We start from the raw sequence: 15,554 nt of genomic DNA, 5'->3' as shown, positions 1-15,554 counted from the left end.
GCCACCTCCTTAAACATCTTGTCTCCTCCGCCTACAACTGGGTTTCACGCAGGGCTGGCTGTTTGGCTGTGTGTTTCCAAGTGTGCTAGGAGCTGAGGGCTTCCAGGATCACCTCAGTCAACAGTGCGGGCTGCATGTGGCAGGCTTGGGAAGGCAGCCACCTCTTCACCTTAAGTGTGAGACGGGAGGGAGCAGGGCCCCTCAGCTCAGACAAACTCCAGTGTCTGGACAGGAAGGCTCAGGGGGCACTTGGGGCCTTTCCTTCTGAATCTCTTCTGCTGCCTTTGGACACCCCAGAGCAATGGAGGCTGCCTTGAGGGCTGGAAGGGAAAGTGTGGTCAGAGGGAGGTGGCTGGCTTGGGGCTCTCACTGCACACCCCCTAGGTGAAGGCCAGAGCCTAGCAGAGCTGGGCGCTAGAGGGTGGGACTGCTCCCTTAACGCTGAGGACACCTATTTCCTCCCACAGCCTATGGGGTCTTGGAGCACCTTCTCTGCGCTGGCCTCAGGCAAGGCCATACTTAGCAGCAGGGGGCTCATTTTTAAGCCCAAGAGTTTGAGGAGTGTGGGGGGGAAAGGAGGAGGTTCTCAAAGGGCCCGACCTGGGGAAACAGGTTGGGAGCCAGAGGGGAGCAGTGGGGAGGGGAGGGAGAAAGCCACATATGAATGGGGGAGGGGAGGATGCAACAGCTGGAGGGGAATGTCACAGCTGGGGGGGATTAGGGGCGTCACAGATGGAAGGGGAGAGAGACCCCCTCCCGGGCATCTAGAAACAGGTGCCTGTAATCTTCAGGTGGAGCCCACTAGGTGTGGGGGGGAGGGAGATGGTGGCTACACCGGCCTTGCCCTTCCTTCCCTTCTATGGAGGGAGCCCCAATTCTCCCTCCTCCTTCCCTCTCCTGTCTTGAGGATGAGTGAGAGAAGAGGATGTTCTCTTGCCCGTTGTCCTTAGGTCTGCCTCCCCCACATCAAAACACACACACCCTTCACAGTTCCGGAGGCCCTTCATCTCCGAGCTGGGCCGCGGCTTCCCTCAGCTCTGTTCCCTCCTTCCCATCCCCATAGGCGTCGGGTCCAGGTCCCCAGGTCCTCCATCCCCACAGCCTCAGCATCCCCGCGTCACCTCTCCCCCACGCCGCATCTGCATCCCTGCCCTCCCTCCACGCCCGGGTCTCGGGACTCGGACCCATCCCTGCCCCCCAACCCCCACAACTCGGCCAGGCTCTCACCTCGGGGGCTCCGCGGCCGCAGCACAAAAGGCGGCGCTGCTGCAGCTCCGCTCCGGATGCGGCTCCCGCCTCCTCCTCCTCCTTCTCCTCCTCCTCCCCTCCTCCCCCCGCTGCCCTCCACCGGACCCAGGGCGCTGTCACCGGCGATGCTCGTGCAAGGTCCCGGTGCGCCGGAGCCAGCCTCGGCTTCCAGCCTCCACCTACGACCCCTAGCCCCGTCCCCGCTCGGCTTGAACTCCCGCTCCCTCCAAGGCCCCCCGCCCCTGGTCCCCCGGGACGGACACGCCCTGAGCGGGGGATGCTGCGCGGAGCCGCCGGCCTCTTAAAGGAGCCCGCCGCTGCCATTCGAGGGGCTCCACGCTCGTCCCTGGCCCGCTGGGGCCCCGCGCCTCCTTACCGGTGGTGTCCTACAGCAGCCTCACTTTGGGCCTTATGCTGATTCCGTAGGCACCCGCTCTGGCCTTACAGCCTCCCTCCTGTTCCCCTCGGAAGGTAACCTCGGCGCTCTGACATTGCTCCTTGTCACTCTGAGCTTGCCAGCTCTGCTTGCCCTGACTGTCGCCACTCCAGTTTTCCAGTTTCACCAATTGGAATCCACTCCGCTGTAGGCCTCATTCCCCTTACGGTTGGTTCCTGGGTGACCTCTCATTATCATTCCAAGATTTCCCTGGACCTCTGTTCCCCTTCCTACCCTCAAAGCAAGGCATCTTTCCAGACCCATTCTCAAACATTTTTCGTGATATCTCTTCCTCCAAGGTCATAAGACCCCTCTATATCTTTCAGCCCAGTGGTTGTGAGATTTTTGGGGAAAGAAATGGGGACTTGGGACCCAAAAATAAATGTTTTGCTCTACACCCAGATCGGCCTGTGGATTAATCGCTTGCCCTTCAGCTAAAGACTAAAAACTCACAGCAGAGGGAATGATAGCAGGCCACAGTCCTTCTAGTTTTACCGTCATCCTACAGCCTGATTCTCAGATTCCTGGCCAGTTAAAGAGGTTCATTAGGGTGGATCTGAAAAGGTCTTAGGAGCATAACCCGATAGGCTGCGTGAATTAGGGGGAAGGGTGGTGATGGACAACCTAGAAAAGAAAAGCAGGTTCTGCAATGCGGAGGCTTGAGGGACTTCGGCTGGGTGTCTGAGGGATAAATGAGATAAACTTGGACCTACAACATCCCCAGCGCCGTCAAGGTGGGGACGAAGAACAACCCCCTCGGGCGTCCAGGTAAGGCCCAACCTCCCAGACTCGGAAGGGCCGGGATCCGCCCCCAGCCTCCCCGGCCAATCACCACCGCCCCTCGAGAAGGGGCGTGGCAAGGGTGCTGCCTCTACCGCGGTCCCCACCTCCCTGAGCGAAGTACCAATCTCAAGGCGCCTGGCGGCGTAAACGTAATCGGAATAGCCAGTGACGCCGGGTAGACGCTTGCGTGCTTGACACCGCTCCCCAGCCGCGACAAAGATGTTAAGCCAGCTTCTGGGTTTTGTAGTTTTCTCCGGGTTGAAAAGGAACCGAACTCCGGTTAGCCCTTACTGCCCCGCCCTCAGCCGCCTCGCCTCCGCTACTACGCATGCTCGGAGCCCCCGCTGGGGGAGAGGGGGCGCGCCCCAGCCGCAGCTCGGGAGGCGTCGGCGGCGCCCGCCCCTCCCCGAAGGCGGTGCAGCCTGCGGGGCGAGCCACGCGGAGGCTTGTGGGGCGGGTAGCTCCCCTCCTGATGGAGGCGCATGAAGAAGGGTGGGCGGGGGACTCCATATCCCAGCATGCCCCGCGGCGGGCCCTACCGGCCGCGACTCCGGGCTTGGCCCCGGCCCTAGCTCGTCGGCGGTGTACTGGGGCGCGCGGAGGCTGTAGTCACGGTGGCGCCCGCGGGGACGGAGGAGGGAATGAGTGAAGAGGAGCAGGGCTCCGGCACTACCACGGGCTGCGGGCTGCCCAGGTGAGCCGCCTCGTCTGGATCCCTGTAGGGCGAAAAGTGTGGGGCGGTGCGGAGGGATGGCAGTGCGGCCCCAGCATGCACCTGGCCTGAGGGTTGTTCCCGGCAAGCACTGGGGTAGTGGGCAGAGGGTCCCAGCATGCACCGGGGCAGTGGCCACCGCCTCCAGCTCTAAATAGTTTGGGGTTGGCCCGGTTCCCAGGCTGCACTGGAGCATTGGGCTTTATGCCCCTACGTTCAGTGCGTTTGGTGGGTACTGGGTCCCTGGCCTGCACCGTGTCAGGGGGCATGCACTTCCAAGGAGCACTGGAGCACAGGATCCGTCGCCTTAAATGAGACAGGAACAGTGCATTACCCACTTGCCTTGGGGTAGTGGACCCTGCTTTCCCAGCTGCACCCCCACTTTGAACCCAGTCAATGGATGCTCTACTGCCTGGGGTCCCCTGGACCCTGTGTCCCCCATAATGTGCCTAGGTCCTTTGTAGCAGTGCTTGGCCATGTGTGTGCAGAGAGGCAAGGTGTGATGTGGGTCTGTGCCCCTCCCCCAGTATAGAGCAAATGCTGGCCGCCAACCCGGGCAAGACCCCGATCAGCCTTCTGCAGGAGTATGGGACCAGAATAGGGAAGACGCCCGTGTACGACCTTCTCAAAGCCGAGGGCCAAGCCCACCAGCCTAATTTCACCTTCCGGGTCACCGTTGGCGACACCAGCTGCACTGGTGAGGAAGGCTTGGGCAGCTTGGCTGGGGTGTGCATTCAAGGGCCCATGGCTTTGTATCTGGGAGTCTCCATCCACATCCTCTTTTCCAAGGCCAGTGAGGGCAGGAAAGATTTGAGGGGAAAGCCACTGACTAGTCTGGCAGAACCTGGGTGAGAAGGTGGGTAGACTTGGGAGAGTTAGAGAAGTGAATGGCACCGCCAAGGTGAGGCAGGTCCTCATGGCCCCAGAGGAAAAGGAGTGGAGATACTGGATTATCAGTGGCTATTTGGGGGAGTGAGCACTCACCCACCGGTGGACCCTGTATCCCACATTGATCACGAGGAAACTGATTGCCAGGGAGATTAAATGGCTGGTGCACGGTCACACGTCTTGTAAGCGGCAGAGGTGGGCCTGACTGCAGAGCCAACCCTCTTGTTCCAGCAGTTTATTGAAGGAAGAGTGCCTTGCAGAGGAAGGTGAGACAAAGAATCTCCACTAATGTGTTTGAGCCCAGAAGTCCTGCTTGGCCTGGCCTAATTTTGGGAGCTAGTAGAAAGATAAAGGCCCTTCCAGCTATTAGTGGAACCTGTGCAGTCTTGGGTAGGGGGAGGATGGTCAGAGGGAGCTTGGTTTACTCCAGGTGACTGTGAGGAATGAGGCTGTGGGGGTGCTGGCTTCACTTCCATCCTCCCAGTGACCTCCAGTATTGCCCACATCCCCTCTCTCAGGTCAGGGCCCCAGCAAGAAGGCAGCCAAGCACAAGGCAGCTGAGGTGGCCCTCAAACACCTCAAAGGGGGGAGCATGCTGGAGCCGGCCCTGGAGGACAGCAGGTGAGGGAGGAGCAGCCAAGGCACCCTAGAAGCCCTGCAGGAACCCAGGCTCCTGCACCATCCCCACTGCCCGTGGCCTGGCTGGTGACACTTGGCCACCCAGAACTAGCCCCTCCTGAGAGGCTGCTCTGGACCCTAACGGAGCATTTGCAGGGCTTCTGTTGCTGTGAAGAATTCTGAGGGGAGTAGCCAGCCCCCTCGTGGGGTTGTGGTTGTAACTGGGGCCCTGGTTTGGGAGGGAGGGGGAAGAGGCCAAGGCTGACAGAAGTTTCTCCCCAGTATACCTCCTCTGTCTAGCAAGATGCCCTTCCTTCTCCCACACTCAGGTTGGAGTTTGTTGTTCCCACAGTTCTTGGTTAGGAAGAGACCGTCTTTCCTGGGGTTCCCTTGTCTTAGTCTTTTTGAGCCAGTGCTGGGCAGCAGAGGATCCCAGGAGGAAGAGCAGTTGATGAGTCTCAGTCTGGCTCGGGGGAAGGAGATCTCTTAGGGGGTAAGCAGGTCCCCGCCCCTGTGTTCCCCTGCATATGGGTGTGAATCCAAGGCCCCCTTCCCCTCGGGAAGTTCTTTTTCTCCCCCAGACTCTTCACTGCCTGAGAACGTTCCTGTTTTTACTGTGGCTGCAGTGCCGGCTCCTGTTCCATCTGCTGTCCTAATCAGGTATCTTGTGTTCCCTGACTGCTCCGAGTGGGGGAGGAGGGGCCCTGGCACCTAACACCCCATCCTTGGACCCAGGCTGGTTAGGCATGAGGAAGCCAGAGAGTGAGCAGAGAATGGATGGAGTAGTTGGGGACCACAGTTTGAAGAATTTTCACCAGCTGGTAAGCTTTGGGGACAGGAGGTAATCTATGACTCTTAAATAGCCATGTGGATGATGTCTGGCCATGTTTAAGGGTCTGCGAGCACCATTGTCTTCCAGATTGACTGCATGATAGTTCTGTGTGAGACCCATCAGGCACTTCCAGGACTGGCGATATAACCCCTCTCCCACCATCCTGGAGAGATGATAACCCAAGTGTTCAGAATCAAAATGCACCTGGGAATGGGGCATGGTGGCATATGCTTGTAATCCCAGTACTTGGGAGGCTGAGACAGGAGGATCACAGGTTTGCGGCCAGCCTCAGTAAAGCCCTCGCAGCTTAAAGAATAAAGAGCTGGGTATGGTGGTGCACACTTGTAATCCCAGCTTTTCAGCCTCAGTTACTTAGTGAGACTCTTTGCAACTAACTGAGACACTGTTTCAAAAATACAAAGACTAAAAAACGAGGGCTAGGGGTGTATCTTGGAGGTAGAATGCTCCTGGGTTCTATCCTCAGTACTGCAAAAAAAAAAAAAAAAAAAAAAAAAATAGAGCTGGGAGTGTATCTTGGAGGTAGAATGACTCTGGGTTCAATCCCTAGTACCAATCCCTGTTTTTACTGTTTTACACAGAAAAAACAAAAATCAAAATGCACCTGGAACCTAGAGGAAGCCTTACTTGAGAAGGGAGGGGAGGAAGCTGGCCAGAGCAGAAGGGCACAAGGCTGGATGCTGGATGGACGGCTGCCTGCCTGGCTGGGATTGGGAAGAGGCCAGTGGGGATCCAAGCAGCGGTTGGCACTTGTGCTCAGGGCCCATCCCCAGAAGGAACTATTCTCTTCAGCTTTGGCTTGGGCCTTTTCTCCCTCAGGAGCACCCCCATGGAGATGCAACCCCCTGTCTCTCCTCAGCAGTCTGAGTGCAACCCTGTTGGTGCTCTGCAGGTGAGCTCCCTGTCCTTATTTCCCGTGCACCCCTGCCTTTCCTTGAACCAAGGGCTACAAGGGATAGTTGTGTGTTTTTGAGTTGGGCAGTTACCCTGAGTCGAAACCCTCACACGCTCCTCCATCCTCCCTCTCATGTGGAGCCCGAGGTTCCTGGGTGGGTGCCAGGGTGGGGATGAGGAATCTCTTCACTCAGCCTGTGCTCCGTGTCTGTCTTCTAAGGAGCTGGTGGTGCAGAAAGGCTGGCGGTTGCCGGAGTACACGGTGACCCAGGAGTCCGGGCCAGCCCACCGCAAAGAGTTCACCATGACCTGCCGAGTGGAGCGTTTCATTGAGATTGGTAACTGAACAGAAGTGGGGTTCTTGCAGTTCCTGTCCCCACAACCCTCCAGGCCTGGCACAGGTGGTTCCTGGCCTTGTTCTTCGACACTCTGGCTCAGGTCCTTCCGCCTACATTCCTATCTTTCCCCATCTTCTGTCCTACTAGTGTCTCAGATGCATGGCAGGTCCTGAGCTCCCCTTTCACGTTGACCCCCTTAGTGGGACCCTCAGCCCATGTGTGACATGGGTGGAAAGGGGTGGTCTGCTGGGGACCAGGATCCAGCAGCCCATTCCTCCACACAGGCAGTGGCACTTCCAAAAAGCTGGCCAAACGTAACGCAGCAGCTAAAATGCTGCTTCGGGTGCACACAGTCCCTCTGGATGCGCGGGAGGGCAACGAGGTGGAGCCGGATGACGATCACTTCTCCATTGTGAGTGACTTGTGTGGGCACGTCTTCTGTCCTCCGTGACATGGCAGGGTACTGGGGATTGGGTCTGACTCAGGAATGCGCCTCGCTTGGTCCTGGGTATGCTTCCGTCCAGTTGTCTCGCCACACCCAGGTGTCCCTTCAGCCTCAACTATAGGCCACCAGTGAGGGCTGAGGGGAGTGGCCTAGCGTGGCCCTCCAGGCTTCTGCTCTGGGGATGAGGAAGGCTGCCTGGCCATCCGGTCCCGCATCTAGAGCTCAAGGGGGGCCATGCAGGGCCTGGCTGGGGGAAGACAGCTGGAAGACACATTCTTTGGGCTTTTCTCTTCTGGGACATTGCATATTGTAAATGTCAGCGTCCACATCCCTGACTGCCCCTTTCTCTCTCTCATCCCATCAGGCTATGAGCTCCCGGCTGGATGGACTTCGGAACAGGGGCCCAGGCTGCACCTGGGATTCTCTGCGAAATTCCATGGGAGAGAAGATCCTGTCCCTTCGCAGTTGCTCCCTGGGCTCCCTGGGCGCTCTGGGCTCTGCCTGCTGCAGCGTCCTCAGTGAGCTCTCTGAGGAGCAGGCCTTCCATGTCAGCTACCTGGATATTGGTATGGCTAGTTGGGGAGCCAGGGGATGTGGGGACTGGACCAGAGCAAGTGTAAGGGGTCAGGCAGGGTGGCAATGATGTGGACACTCCCCAGCCCGGTGCCGCCTCCCCACCCAACACGGCCTCCCTCCTTTCTTTTGGTCCACAGAGGAACTGAGCCTGAGTGGGCTCTGCCAGTGCCTCGTGGAACTCTCGACCCAGCCGGCCACCGTGTGTCATGGCTCTGCCACCACCAGGGAGGCAGCCCGAGGCGAGGCCGCTCGCCGCGCCCTGCAGTACCTCAAGATCATGGCCGGCAGCAAGTAGAGCCCCAGCCGGACTCATGGATGTGCACCTATGCTCCCTGCCCTCCTGCCTCTGGGCCCATGCATCTGCCCAGCTCTGGTACCCTCTGGAGGTGCCATCTCTACCTCTGACGGACTGCCTGCCTTGCGGCTGAGGAAGGCACTGGGCAAGAGCCAGGGACTTCAGGGCCGTCGCTGGCCAGGATCCATCCTCATGCTGTGATGAGTGTGAGGAGTCCAGAATAAACACGCTTCTCCTCGGTTTCTTACACCCCGCTCTTCTGTGGCTCTGAGTGGTGTGGACGGCAGAGGTCAGCACCATGTTCCTCCCTCTGCTGTGCCCTCCTTGGCACCCTGCCCTCCCGCCCACCTCATGCCCTGCTGGAGACGGGTGCATGGCCTCCAGAGCCTCACTAGCCACCTGGCTGGGGTTTGGTCTGGCAGAGGCGGAGTGGGCAGCAGTTCTTGCCCTGGAGCTCAGCCCAGCCCTTCGTCTCATCCAGACACACATAGATTCAGAAGCCGGGGTGCTTTATTTGGGGACATGTGGCACTTCAGGGTGTGGGTCTTGCATGCAGACACATCAAGGGCTGACATTGTTACTTCTTCCCAAAACGCTGAGGAGCAGCCAGGCTCCAGAACTCTCCAGTGCGGGGACTCAGCCGCTCACTGCTCCAGGACTCCCAGGTGTTTCTGCCAAACCTGAGGAGGGTTCCGTGCAGATGTAGCTCCCTCTGGTTTCTCTTGAGTCCCCTTCCCTTTCCTCCTCCTCGCCCTTCCCACCCTGCCATGCCTGTGACCCTTTCGGACTCACCTCTGGGGCTGAAACAGGAAGGCTGGGTTCCGGCCAGGTCTCTCCATGGCCTGGAGCAGGGAGCGCAGGAGGGACCCGGGGGTCTGGGCATGCTGCGGTGGGTGGGGTCCGTTGTCATCGTCCTGTGGCAAGGAGGGAAGTGGGCAGAGGCTCTGGACACTAAAGGCACAAGGGGAAGGGAGGGGGTCCTGGAAGGGGCCATTTTCCTCAGCTGGGAGACCTGGTAAAGGCCATAGTGCCAGGGAACATCTGAGTCTAGAGCCTAAATCCCCGCTGAAGTAGAGGGAAAGTGACGTGGGCGGGCGCTCACTCACCACCAAGTCCTGGTCGGCTTCATCCTGGCCCCTTTGTCCTTCAGCACGACTCCAGTCCATTAACAGTAGCAGCACCAGCAGCGCGGCCGCCCGCCTGGAATCCATGCTGCCACCCGCCTGCCTTCAGCCACGCCAGCCTCTTATACCTGCTGTCCCCTGCCCCCCACCCCGGCAACAGCCTGAGGGGAAGCTAGACGGGCAATGGAAATACACGGCTCCATTAAGAGCCACCTGGGATCCTCTCCCATGACTCCCTTGAGACTTCTTGCTCGCAGCCTCCCGCCCCCATCCCGAAGCCTGGAGTTATAGACTTTATTAGATGCATAAATCCTGTCTCCAGAGCTCAAGACACATCATTAATTGCAGATGCTTTGTCAGAGCCAGGCCCTGGGGGGGTCTTAGACGAACCCTCAATCCCTCAACAAGTTGGAGAGCTTCAATTGATCACCTCACTTTGCTTACTTGTAGACTCAAACAGAGAAACTTGTCAGCCAGGCATGGTGGTACATGCCTGTAATTCTAGTACACGGGAGGCTAAGACGGGAGGACTGCAGGTTCAAGAACAGCCTCAGCCACCTAGCAAGCCTGTATCAATATAAGTCAATGGCGCTGAAAGTATACTTTGAGATAGAATGCCCCTGAATTCGATCCTCAGTACCACCCCCCAAAAAAGAAACTGTCAGAAGGGCTCAGCGTTATGTCCTGGGTGGAGGGAGCAAGGGAAGGGCCAGAGCTGGGCCAGGGTGGGGGCTGCCGGTCCCTCTCTTCCCTGGGCCTGAAGTCAGGCTCACACAGCTGATTCATGCCCCTGCTGACCTCCCTCATGGAAGGTTACACATGGAATCACTATCTCAGATTTTCCTGTGGACAGAAGAGTGAGCTACAGAAGAAGACCGAATGATTCTGGAGCCCACAGTGGCGGTGGCTTCGCGCCTTGTGGGGGAACCCATCTTCACTAGAGAACGCTGCTCTCCACCCTCCCTGAGAGCTGGCCTCTGCAGCTGGAGCTCTGCTGCCACCCTGTGGACACTACTGCTCACTGCCAGGCCCGGCCATATTTTCTTCTAGGATAGAGCTCTTTTAAGGATGAAGCCGGGAGGGCGAGGCTCTGAGGCCCTGGCTCTAAAGGCGGCAGCAGGATACTGTGGGGCTAGACTGCCACCTTGTCCCATTTCCCTGTGGCCAGCACAGCCTCCGCCTGGTTCTGACACACTGGGGCAGGGGACAAGGAGCCTGTCTTGGGGAAAATCAGAATTACTATTTCTTAGGAAGGGGCCTTTGTCATCTGTAGTTTCCTGCTAAATCTACAGTCCCTTCCCTGAGCAGAGTGCCAAAATGGGCACTGGCTATGCCGGACGGGAACTGTGGCAATAAGGCCTCTGACTCAGCGTTGGTCCTACTATCTGCCTCTGTGATGGCATGTGATGCCTCTCTCCTAGGATGGGCATTATTTGATGTACTTTGTGCAATCTACTCAGTACAGGAGCTGGCATAGAACAAGGATCTTCAGAAGTTAGCTGTGATTACCTTCACACCCTGGGAGATTTACCACCCTCCCAGACAGTCTAGACAGATCCTTGTATGGGGCTGGCTTTGGTCTCAGAGGACTCCAGTAGGTCTCACAGAATATCTCTCATGTCTCTTATAAAAGCCCATCACATGTTTGAAGACACTTTGTCCCTCTGTAGTCGTTTTTGCTCAAGAGGAAGTGCTCCCCTATTTATTTTTTTATTTTGCAGTGCTGGGGATGGAACCCAGAGGCATTCTACCTGAGCTACACCCCCAGCCATAATATTATTTATTTATTGCAGTATTGGGGATGGAATCCAGGGGCATTTTACCTCCAAGTTAGACCCCCAGCCCTATTTTTTATTCTTTATTTTGAAACAGGGTCTCACTGAGTTGCAAAGGGCCTCACTAAGTAGCTGAGGCTGTCTGCAAACTGCAATCTTCCTGTCTCAGTCTCCCATATGCTAGGATTACAAGTGTGTGCCACCATGCCTGGCTTATCCTTTATTTTTGAAACAGGATCTCCAAGAGGTTGCAAATGGCCTAAGTAATTGAGGCCGTCTGTGAACCTTGATCCTCCTGTCTCAGCCTCCCAAATGCTGGGATTACAAGCGTGCGCCACCACACCCAGCTTATTCTTTATTTTGAAACAGCATCTCACCAAGTTGCAAGTAGCTGAGGCTGTCCTTGAACCACATCCTCCTGCCTCAGTCTCCAAATACTGGATTACAAGCGTGTGCCACCACACCCAGTGACCTGGATGCTCTGGATACGATGTTTCTATTAATGTAGCCTAAGCTCAGGGAAATCTTTTTATATGCTTTGTCTCATGGTTGGTCCCAAACAGACTCACATTTATCATCATTTTATCTTGTAGTTAATTTCTTTTCTTTGAACCCAGAGGCATTCTACCTCTAAGCTACATCTATGGCACAATTTTATTTATTTGTTTGTTTGCTTGCAGTACTAGGTGTGGAGCCCAGGGACATTCTACCTCTGAACTACACCCAGCCCTATTTTTTACTCTTTATTTTGAAACATGGTTTCACCTGTGGAGGGCCTAAGTGGCTGAAACTGTGAGCCTCCTGTCTCGGCCTCCCAAGTATTTGGATTACAAGTGTGCCACCACACCTGGCATGTAGCTCATTTCTTAAAAGGGAGGGCCGAGTCTGTGGGGCTTGCACCCTGCTCTGGTCCTGCTCTGTCCCCGTGACGGAGGTCCAGAGGAGCTGGGCTGTGAGGGTGGGGCATTCAGGGCAAAGTGGGTCTGGGCCAGAGGGAACTCAGTTCTTATCTTTGCTCTTCCACTTGACTGTGTGACTTACCTGAACCTCAGCTCATCACCACTACTCTGGAGTAACTCCTATTAGGACGAGGCTGTTGCGAATGGTTAAGACTGAATGCAGAGTATGTTAGCACTCCACCCAGCACAGAGCCGGCACTCACCCTCACCACGCCGGGTTCCTGAAAGCCACATGTGGGTCTGAGCTCAGGATGCATTCAGAGCACGCTGGGCTGGTGGCTTCCTGTGTCTAGAATGGAAGTGAATGATCTCATTTTGTTTGAGAGCTAGGACAGGAGGGTTCCAGGCTCAAGGAATTTAGCAGGACTCTCAGTAATCTAGCCAGACAATTACAAAATAAAAAATAAAATAGATGTGGTGGCTAGATACCTGTAATCCCAGTGCTTGGGAGGCTGAGACAGGAGGAGCGCAGGTTCATGGCCAGTCTCAGCAGTTTACTGAGGTCCTCTACAACCTAGCAAAGTCTTGTTTCAAAGGATCACAGGTTCGAGAACAGCCTCAGCAAGTAGTGAGACTCTCAGCAACCTAGTAAGACCTTGTTTCAAGATGAAAATAAAATAGAAATTGGGTGTAGTCTGGAGGTAAAATGTCCTTGGGTTTAATCTCTACTACCACAAAAAAATAAAGAGAGAAGGAAAGAAATAAAGAAAGAAAGAGAGAGAGAGAAAAAAAAAAGAAAAGCTGGAGCCAGGCGTGGTGGCGCACACTTGTAATCCCAGCATTCGGGAGGCTGAGACCAGAGGATCACGGTTCGAGGACAGCCTCAGCTACTTAGTGAGGCCCTCTGCAACTCAGTGAGACCCTGGTTCAAAATAAAGAATACAAAATAGGGCGGGGGGGGTGTAGCTCGGAGGTCGAATGCCCCTGGGTTCCATTCCCAGACTCAAAAAAAAAAAAAAAAAAAAAAAAGAAAGAAAGAAAGAAAGAAAGAAAAGCTGGAGCCAGGTGTGGTGGCGCACGCTTGTAATCCCAGCATTCAAGAGGCTGAGACAGGAGGATTGCAGTTTGCAGACAGCCTCAGCTACAAAAAAAAAAAAAAGAAAAGAAAAAAAGGGTTGGGGGTATAGCATGCCCCTGGGTTAAATCCCTGTCAAAACACACACACACACACACACACACACACACACACACACACGTTCTGTTCTTAGCTGGGCATGGTGGCACACACCTATAATACCAGTATTTGGGAGGCTGGGACAGAATTGCAGGTTCAAGGACTGCCTTAGCAAGTAGTGAGACTCTCATTAACCTAGTGAAATAAAATAGGGCTGAGGGTTTTGCTAGCAGGTAGAATACCCCTGGATTCAATCCCAGTGCCACAAAAACAAAACACAAAAATTCCTGCTTTCTGTCCTAAGAAGACTGATGCAGGGACAGGTTTTAGAGAAAAGAGTGGAAGGAACTAAACTAGAATTTGAGAAGGGTGATGTGGTGGTGAGCGAGGAGGCTCAGGTATGAAAGCCCAGTGAGTGCCCAGGAGAGAGGCCAGTGGGACGTGTGGGTCAGAGTAGTGAGGCATCAGACAAGCCAGTGGTTCTCTTATAGTTTAATGTTATATTTGCAGCATAAATAAGGCACAATATATGTCAGGGAGGGAGGGAGGAAGAAGGCATGGCTGGGGGAATAACTGCTAAGTGGCGAGGGGGAAGAAGGGCCGTTAGGGAGGAGAGCGCGAAGCCCTGCCTCAGCCCTACCCGGGAGTGTGAGAGCCTGCTCACAGGGTCATGCTGACTTGGGTGGAGGGAAGGGGAAAGATGGTTTTGTAACAAAATAGCCTGTAGCACTGCACCCTCTCACCTGTCAGGGCCCACCACTGGAGACTGGGGAGACCCAGACCAAGTTGAGTTCCTTGATGAGATGGAGAGGTGTTGCTACATGTCAAAACTATATAGATGAATAGAGATATAATCATAAATACACACTGCTTTCTTCTCCTGGTGTGTGTGTGTGTGTGTATATATATATATATATATATATATATGTATGTATATATATATATATACATACATATATATATATATTATATATATATACACACACATACCAGGATGCAGCAGCCCCTGCAGTTGGAACCAGAGGCTCCGCTCCTCCCTGCCCGCAAGGTGTGTATGTGTGGGAGGAACGGCACCTAAAGCTCCAGCTGGTCCTAAATGTAACCAGGAACGTGGAGTGACCAGTCTGCGAGGGAACATGGAAAACTCCTGTCCAGACTGATGCAGGGACAGGTTTTAAAGATAAGAGAGGAAGGAACCAAACCTAGAATTTGAGATGGGTGATGTGGTGGTGGTGATTTTAATGGAAGTAGAGGAAGGGACTGGAAGAAATAGAAAAAATGGGTTAGTGCTAAGGCAGAGGACAGTATTTAAAATAATCCTCAACGCCCTGTAATAAGTTCCCAGCTTGCCCCTAATGCAATGGTTCTCAAACATTAGTGTGCATGAGAAGCACTTGGGGTGCATATTAGAACCCACCCCAATGTTTCTGATTCAGTAGGTCTGGGTTGAGCTGAGAACGTGCGTTTCTAAGGAGCTCCAGGTGGTGGGGATGCTGCCGCTGGTCCTGGACCATATTCTGAGAACCACTGCCCCAAGGCAAAGTCAGCAAACTAGTGCTCACAGCCCCGTACAGCTAAAGCATCACTTACTAGTAGCTGAGATATTTCTGTGCTACTAGCCCTTATTAAAAACAAACAAAAACCTAGTAGCTACAGTGCAAACCTGCATCTAAAAAGAACAAAAGCTGCCTTAACTTACCCTACTCTCCCCAGCTTCTTCTCATTCTGGGGTAGGATTTTACCCCAAAGAAAAGCAATTCATCTTGTGTGGAGCGTGGGAACGCTGGCCAGCAGCCACCTATGCTTGTCCCAGCTGGGCTGCCACCCCAGGCAGGCAGGCAGGCGGGAATTAATGTCTGTATACACATCATGTGCAAACAGAAACAGAGACTTCAGCTCTAAGCCATGAGAGAGGACCAGGGAGGCGGCAGTGGCGGTACTCAAACCTGCCTTAGCATCCTCTCCTGTCCTGTACCTCCATACCTTCCACTCTCATCAAACATAAATGTAAGGAGAAAGCATTTGAGCAAAGGAATATGTGATATAGCTTAGAGGACTGGAATCTAAACAGGCTGGTTATGAAATTTAAAAAAAGAAAAAACATTTCTTTCCTGTGTATACAATGTACAGTATTAATGGTAAAAGTGATGTGGGGATGGGAAGGAAGCTATGAAAGGGGGATGTTTTGGTGGGGACGACTCTCTCGGGGGCTAGCACCTTTAAGGAGCCTCTTGGTGTGGAGCAGGGGAGCCTCAGAAGCCAGAGTGCAGAGAGGAGGGACTTTGTGGTGTGTGCTTGGTGGTTCCGGCTGTAGATGGTACAGTTACGGTGAAGCACTCCATCCTCCAGGATGGTGGTGCTGGAGAGCAGGTCCTTGAGGCGAATCAAGAAAGGAGCCAAGAGCTACAGAACAGGGTGGGAAAGAAGGCAGCAAGGTGAGGATCAGGTGGCCCAGCTCCTCTTCAGCTATCTCGTATGGCATACGGAGTAGCGCTTAAG

At 54.8% G+C, this 15,554-nt stretch overlaps 2 protein-coding genes across 9 annotated transcripts; one reads left to right on the top strand and one right to left on the bottom strand.

The window, feature by feature from the left end:
* Window positions 1–3,051: 3,051 nt before the first annotated feature.
* Window positions 3,052–8,083, top strand: TARBP2 (TARBP2 subunit of RISC loading complex; the record flags this gene model as incomplete). Of its 8 annotated transcripts, none has more annotated exons than XM_080705427.1 (9): window positions 3,109–3,161; window positions 3,707–3,876; window positions 4,586–4,688; window positions 5,250–5,345; window positions 6,355–6,427; window positions 6,653–6,767; window positions 7,052–7,179; window positions 7,577–7,778; window positions 7,926–8,083. In XM_080705427.1, 9 exons carry the CDS (start codon window positions 3,109–3,111, stop codon window positions 8,081–8,083), a joined length of 1,098 nt encoding a protein of 365 aa, XP_080561553.1. The 8 variants fall into 8 exon arrangements, with proteins under 8 accessions (XP_080561558.1, XP_080561553.1, XP_080561554.1 ...); XM_080705428.1 differs by having other exon boundaries at window positions 6,650–6,767; window positions 7,577–7,730; XM_080705426.1 differs by having other exon boundaries at window positions 6,650–6,767.
* Window positions 8,084–8,660: 577 nt separating this feature from the next.
* Window positions 8,661–9,294, bottom strand: NPFF (neuropeptide FF-amide peptide precursor; the record flags this gene model as incomplete). The annotated part of the gene is made up of 3 exons (XM_080706067.1): window positions 8,661–8,763; window positions 8,876–8,997; window positions 9,190–9,294. 3 exons carry the CDS (start codon window positions 9,292–9,294, stop codon window positions 8,661–8,663), a joined length of 330 nt encoding a protein of 109 aa, XP_080562193.1.
* Window positions 9,295–15,554: the final 6,260 nt, after the last annotated feature.

Source organism: Muscardinus avellanarius, assembly GCF_963383645.1.
Source record: "Muscardinus avellanarius genome assembly, chromosome: 11".
NCBI classification, from domain to species: Eukaryota; Metazoa; Chordata; class Mammalia; order Rodentia; family Gliridae; genus Muscardinus; species Muscardinus avellanarius.
Note: the sequence above shows the minus strand (reverse complement) of the source record. Positions and strands in the feature narration are given on the sequence as shown.